A 5,943-nucleotide genomic window follows, 5' to 3' on the forward strand; every position below is an offset into this window, starting at 1 on the left:
TAAATTACCCTTTTATTAGCACAAAATTACACCAACCCAGGAGTCCAGGGCCCAGGTTAAGGGGCAACGCCCCAGACTGGCATGCCCCAAGCTTCCTGAGCAAATCCAGAGGTGCTGGTGGCTGAGGCTCCCAGAAGGCCTTTTCCTTCCAAGTGAAAGGGACAGATCCGGGCGTAGGTTGGAGAACCGCCCCGGGGACATGTGGAGGCGGCCTGAGGCCGTCGAGCTCTGGTATCCCACTGGCAGCTGCAGCTCACTTTTCAAAGTAGGGCAGGTAGAAGAATTGGAAGCCCCGGTGGCCCTTGACAGCGCAGTAGATGAAGATCACGTGGTAAACTGAGGGGCGGTGTCTGTCAGTAAGTGGATCTGGCCCCGCCCCACCCATGCCCCGCCCCACCTCACGTCACTCTCTCACCTCCCGGGACTAGCAGCAGGAAACCTGGCACGAAGATAATGGCGCTGGAGACACCTGAAGCAGGAAGAAACGGACAGCTCAGGACTAGGGGTCCCTAGGGGCGATGGCTGCCCGGGAAGGCCTCCCTCTCTCCTGGAAGGTGGCTGATTTGTGCTAGAAGTTGGGAGGGTTTGCCGAGGACCCAGGCAGGAGGGGCGCTCACCTGGAGAGGGGGCCACCTCCAGTCCCACGCCGACCAGGATAAGCACTGTACACACGAGGTTGTGGAGGGGAAGGACGGGAGGGGTGAGGGTAGGGTCTTCCACACCCGACTCTCAGCCCGGCTCCCACCAGATGTATCTCCTACCTAAACTGATGCCCCCCTGGCAGAATATCTTCCCAGGATGCTTACCAAGCTGTGTTTTCAGGGCAGCATACTTGGCAGACCCTGGGAAGTAGCTATGAAATGGGAGTTTCTACTGCTGTTTGGTGTGACTTTCAGTCACTCAACAGCCACTTACAGAACACCCTCTGCATGCCAGGTACCAAGAATTCCATCATAAAAAGGCAGATGGGGCCTTGCATGGTAATGGATGCTCTTAATCACAGTATTCAGGAGGGAGAGGCAGACAGATCTGTGAGTTTGAGACCAGTTTGGTTTACATATGGAGTTCCAGGACAACCAGGGCTGTTTCTCCCAGCCAAAAGAAAAGGGCAAATGGGGGGCAGCAAGATGGCTCAGTGGGTAGAAGAGCTTGCCCTTGGGCCCAGGTAGTGGAAACAGAGAACTGAGTCTTGCAATTATCCTCTGACCCCTCCACCCTTGGACTGCGGCATGCACGCGCCCTCCTTCTACCCCTGCACACACACAAAGAATTGAGGAAATGTAATAGAAAGGCAGATAGGTGCTTGTCTGGCAGCCCTTCTTACTGGAGGGACCAACAAGATCCACGTGTAGGAGAGGTCTGTGGGAGCCTGAAGCAGCTGCCTCACGTCAGCCCAGGGAGCACTAACATGGCACTGCCAGGCCCCGAGCTATGCATTCTGTGCGGTGCCTTAGTAGACTAACCATGACCCAGTGGGACCCAGGAGAAGCTGAGCTGTGGCCATCATACAAGCAGAGGAAGAATTCAGGACAGAGGTGACAGTACAGCCAAGGCTCAGATCTGGAGTCTGGAGGGAACCTAGCTTTCTAAGATCCACCAGCACTGGATGAGACTAAACAGGACCCTGGGTTGGAGAGGTCTGGGATGGCTTGTTGTCCCAGGCAAGGATACGGCCTTTGGTGGAGAGGTCAGACCTGGACACATTTTTTTGTATCCGTCCTTGAGAACTGATGGATTAGGGTGGAGCCAGTGGGCCCACGGGGCTGGGGCTACCGTGGACTTTTGTAGACTCCATGTTCTACAAAGAACACCTCAGAAGGGGGTTCACACTCACTCCCTGCCCCTGGCTCAGGGCTTTGGCTTCTGCTTAAACATCTTTTTCTAATTCCCTAGAGCTCTTGGTGGCCTTCTGGTGATCCCGAGGCTTGGCAGTCACAGGTGTGGGCATAAATCCCAGCTCATCCTCCTCCAGCTACCGCCTGAGGAAGGCCCTCTGCAGTCCCAGCCTGTGTCCTTACTTCCAAAACCAGGGTGCTATCAATGCTTGCCTTGCTGGGTTGGGGGAGAAGCTGGCAGTAGATGTCACCAGTGCCTGGCCTGCAGTGGTGCTGGCAAGCTGCAGCTCTGTCCCCTGCACTCAAATATCTAGAGGTGGAGATTTGATTTCTGGCCAGGAGACCTAGCTGGCTGGGGTCTTTGATCTTCCTGGAGAAGGAAGGGAAGGGGACCTAGGGTAGCAGCCATAGTTGGTCCTTCCTTATGGCCCCCTGTTGACCTCAACCTTGGATATTCTGGGGGAATTTGCATCTCAGTCCCATAAAGAAGTAGAAATATCTATTTGTGAAACTTGCCTGTGTTGGGCCTCAGTTTCCCCACTAAACAAGGTGGGGTGGAGAAAGGTCCTGGTCAGATCACAGACCCGAGAAAAAGAAGAAGCAGGCCTGATACCTGACCTCAGGGACACTAGTATCCTGAACCCTGGACCTGACTTCATAATCAGGCTCCAGACTCTGCCTCTCACTTGCCCCCTCTGTAAGGTAGGGAAAATGAACCTGCCAATAGGTAACACAGAATAAATGGAAGCTGTTACCTCTCCATTCTCGGGTCCTCTGGTAGATTTATAAACAGGTCAAATTTAAAAAGAAAATAAGCCAGGAGGTGGAGTGGGGTTTGGGAGGAGGGGTGAGGTACACGCCTTTAGTCCCAGCACTCAGGAGTCGGAGGCAGGATCTCTGAGTTTGAGACCAAGGTCAGCTTGGTCTACAGAGCAAGTTCAAAGCTACACAGATAAATCCTGCCTCAAAATAAATAAATATAAATAAATAAATAAATAAATAAATAAATCTATTAATTAAAACAAAAAGAGAGTAAGCTGGCATGGTGGGACACACCTGTAATCCCAGAACATGGGAGGCAGGGGCATGGTGGGACACACCTGTAATCCCAGAACATGGGAGGCAGGGGCATGGTGGGACACACCTGTAATCCCAGAACATGGGAGGCAGGGGCATGGTGGGACACACCTGTAATCCCAGAACATGGGAGGCAGGGGCATGGTGGGACACACCTGTAATCCCAGAACATGGGAGGCAGGGGCATGGTGGGACACACCTGTAATCCCAGAACATGGGAGGCAGGGGCATGGTGGGACACACCTGTAATCCCAGAACGTGGGAGGCAGGGGCATGGTGGGACACACCTGTAATCCCAGAATGTGGGAGGCAGGGGCAAGATGATACATACTTCACTTTCTGGGCTACACGAGACTCTGCCTCAAAAAACTTAAAAGGGGGTAGGGGAGCTGGAGAGATGGCTCTCGCAGAGGACCCAGGTTTGGTTAGCACCCACGCAGTGACTTACAACCCTCTACAACTCTAGTTCCAGGGCATCCAATTCCCTTTTCTGACTTCATTGGAGACTGCAAGCACATGGTACATGTACATACAAAATACACATACAAAATACATACATGTACATACACATACAAAATAAATATCACACTTAATCTTAGCCAAAAGGCCGAGAAGCGATGACAAAATAAATATTCAAAATAAATTTTAAAAAACTTTTAAAAAAAGAATTTAAGCTGGGCGGTGGTGGCACACGCCTTTAATCCCAGCACTTGGGAGGCAGAGGCAGGCAGATTTCTGTGAGTTCGAGGCCAGCCTGGTCTACAAGAGCTAGTTCCAGGACAGGCCTCCAAAACTACAGAGAAACCTTGTCTCAAAAAAACCAAATAAAATAAAATTTAAAAAGCCCAAGTCAGGTTCCAGTCTTACCCTTTGTGACTCTTGGGACAGATGATCAGGACCCTGGGGCTCAGTTCTAACAGGGAAGCCCAAAATGCCAGGTGGCTACAGAGCCTGCTTATGGGAGGGAGGGAAGCCAGGCCACCAGGACACTCACCTAGCCCCAGCAGCAGGAGCAGAAAGGAGGCCAGAACTACCCGTCGGTTTTTCTGGATCAAAGGATGTTGGGTCCAGCTGGGTGGCAGGAGAGATGGACAGATGTCAAGGAGGGGAAGCAGGTGGGGAGCCAGGGCTGGCTGGCAGACAGAAGCAGCTGAACTCCGAGTGAAGGGCTCTCACCTGCAGCAGGCATTGTAGGAACGCTGGGTGGTGTTGCTGATGGTGCTGAAGGACCACTGAGAGCTACGGATGGATATGCGCCCAGAATCCCTGAGGGACAAAAGGATGGGGAGGGAGAGAGAAAGAAAACGATAGAGTCAAGATAAAATAGGTGTGTGTGCAGGGGCTGAGGCGAAACCCTGCAGGATAGAGGGCCCCAAAAGGGGACAAGCTTGGGGGTGAGAGTGAATTATAGAGTGGGGTGTGTGTAAGAGAAATGAAAGAGGGAAGGAGGGGGGTGAGTTAAACTGAGGATTCCTAGGAGATGGTAAGTTGGAGACACTGGGCTCTAGGGTAAGGTGACCCAGCTGGCCAGGCGATCCCAGGAGGGGCTCCTTATAGGACAGATGAGTACAGTGGGGTGGGGACTGGGCAGATTTTTGCAGACAGGAGTTAGAGACATGGGGCTTGGGATGAAGGGTGGGTCCCCACCTGGCCCTGACCTTGTGCTGACTCCCCCATCGAGCTCTGAAGAGGCCTGGGCTCCGTCCTCATCATTTTCCAGGTTCTGTTGCAGAACACAAGATTCAGAGAGGTTGCTGGGTTTGGGCCTTTTCACTCTCCTCTCGGGAGAGGAGAAAAGGTGCCAGCCAGACAACTGCTGCCTGGCATGTCTGGCAGGTGCTCTCCTGCCTCTCCTTGCCCTCCCAGCACAACCGGTTTGATGACAGAAACTGAAACCCAGATAGAAAGTAGGTGTCCGCTGGGGGCTTTGCACAGAAGTCAGCGGGAGTGGGTGGAGAGCTCCTGCTGACTCTCACCATGGATCCCAGGAGCAGGTGACCACCCAAATGGGGTTCTTGGGATTTTTCTGGGGTCCAACAGAGAGGTTCTGGAATTGGTGTAGTAGAGCACAGGTCTCTAATTCCCATGTTTCAAAGAGCGCTAGGGATGGGGGAGGCTATCTGGGACAATGATTTATGGTGTAGTTGGAGTTAAGAGATGAGCAAACACGTCAAGGGTAGCGGTCCTCCACTGCCAGGATGAGTCTCAAAACAGGATGCAGATTTTACCTAGGTCGTGTAGCCTGGGGCTCAAGGAATGCTGCAAGGAATGGCAAGGTCTGGTTTAGATACAAAATGCTCCCCAAACCCGGAGGGGTGGTAGTGGGGTGTCACTCTCCAGGATAGGTGGGCTCTCCACTGTTGCTGAGGTCTGAGTTCTTGGTCCGGGCTTGTGGCTCTCCAAAGCTGCATGGGGACCGAACTCAAGTTCAGAGGGCAAGGCCATAATTCTGGATGAGCAGACACGACTGGGGAAAAGTTTCCCGCTCCGTTGGGGTCTCTAGGAAGAGTCTCCGGAATTAGGGTTCTCCGGGGCCCGGCATGGAGTCCCGCCCTATCCCGGACAAGAGGGTGAGATGGGCCGGGCCGTTCACCTGGTAGCGCAGCCGGGACTGCTTGTCTTCATCAGCCACCTCGAACCTGGACCGGCGGTCGAAGTGTAGCGGCCCGAAGCGGGCGACCCCACTGGACTCGGGTCCAGGCCCCGCGTCCTCCAGGCTCAGCTCGAAGGCGTCATCGATACTGAACTGGGGTCGGGTGGCGCTCATGGCCCCCGCCCGCCTAGGCGCCCAGCGCAGCAGCCATCTGAGCTCGCCTCAGCCCCGCCCACCAAACAGGTCCCGCCCCCGGAGGCCCCGCCCCGTCGCTCTAGGCGAGAAGTACCGCCCTCTACAACGGCCCCGCCCTGCCCGCTCGTTCTTCGCAGGCCTGAGCGGCGGAGCGCCGAGTTGATTCGGGATCACGTCAGCGTCTCGCGGGAGGCGGAACCCGCGGCGCCACCTAGAGGCTGCCTTGGTGAGCGACAGCCCGGA

General features: G+C 54.4%; 1 protein-coding gene across 4 annotated transcripts; it reads right to left on the bottom strand.

Annotated features, from left to right (window-relative positions):
- Positions 1-5,740, bottom strand: Tmem134 (transmembrane protein 134). Of its 4 annotated transcripts, none has more exons than XM_057780001.1 (7): positions 5,506-5,740; positions 4,571-4,635; positions 4,089-4,178; positions 3,907-3,983; positions 618-662; positions 416-469; positions 1-301 (listed from the first exon to the last, which is right to left on the bottom strand). In XM_057780001.1, the coding sequence occupies exons 1-7, from the start codon at positions 5,677-5,679 to the stop codon at positions 261-263; spliced, it is 546 nt and encodes a 181-aa protein (XP_057635984.1). In that variant the 5' UTR covers positions 5,680-5,740; the 3' UTR covers positions 1-260. The 4 variants fall into 4 exon arrangements, with proteins under 4 accessions (XP_057635984.1, XP_057635983.1, XP_057635986.1 ...); XM_057780000.1 differs by having other exon boundaries at positions 1-336; XM_057780003.1 differs by lacking the exon at positions 618-662.
- Positions 5,741-5,943: the final 203 nt, after the last annotated feature.

Source organism: Chionomys nivalis, chromosome 8, assembly GCF_950005125.1.
Source record: "Chionomys nivalis chromosome 8, mChiNiv1.1, whole genome shotgun sequence".
In the NCBI taxonomy this organism is placed as follows: domain Eukaryota; kingdom Metazoa; phylum Chordata; class Mammalia; order Rodentia; family Cricetidae; genus Chionomys; species Chionomys nivalis.

Coding starts and splice junctions, on each gene's coding strand:
- Tmem134 (XM_057780000.1), bottom strand. CDS start 5,679: ATGAGCGCCACCCGACCCCAGTTCAGTATCGATGACGCCTTCGAGCTG. Junction 470..617: donor GGAGGTGGCCCCCTCTCCAG/GTGAGCGCCCCT, acceptor TTCCTGCTTCAG/GTGTCTCCAGCGCCATTATC. Junction 337..415: donor CCTGCTGCTAGTCCCGGGAG/GTGAGAGAGTGA, acceptor ACCGCCCCTCAG/TTTACCACGTGATCTTCATC.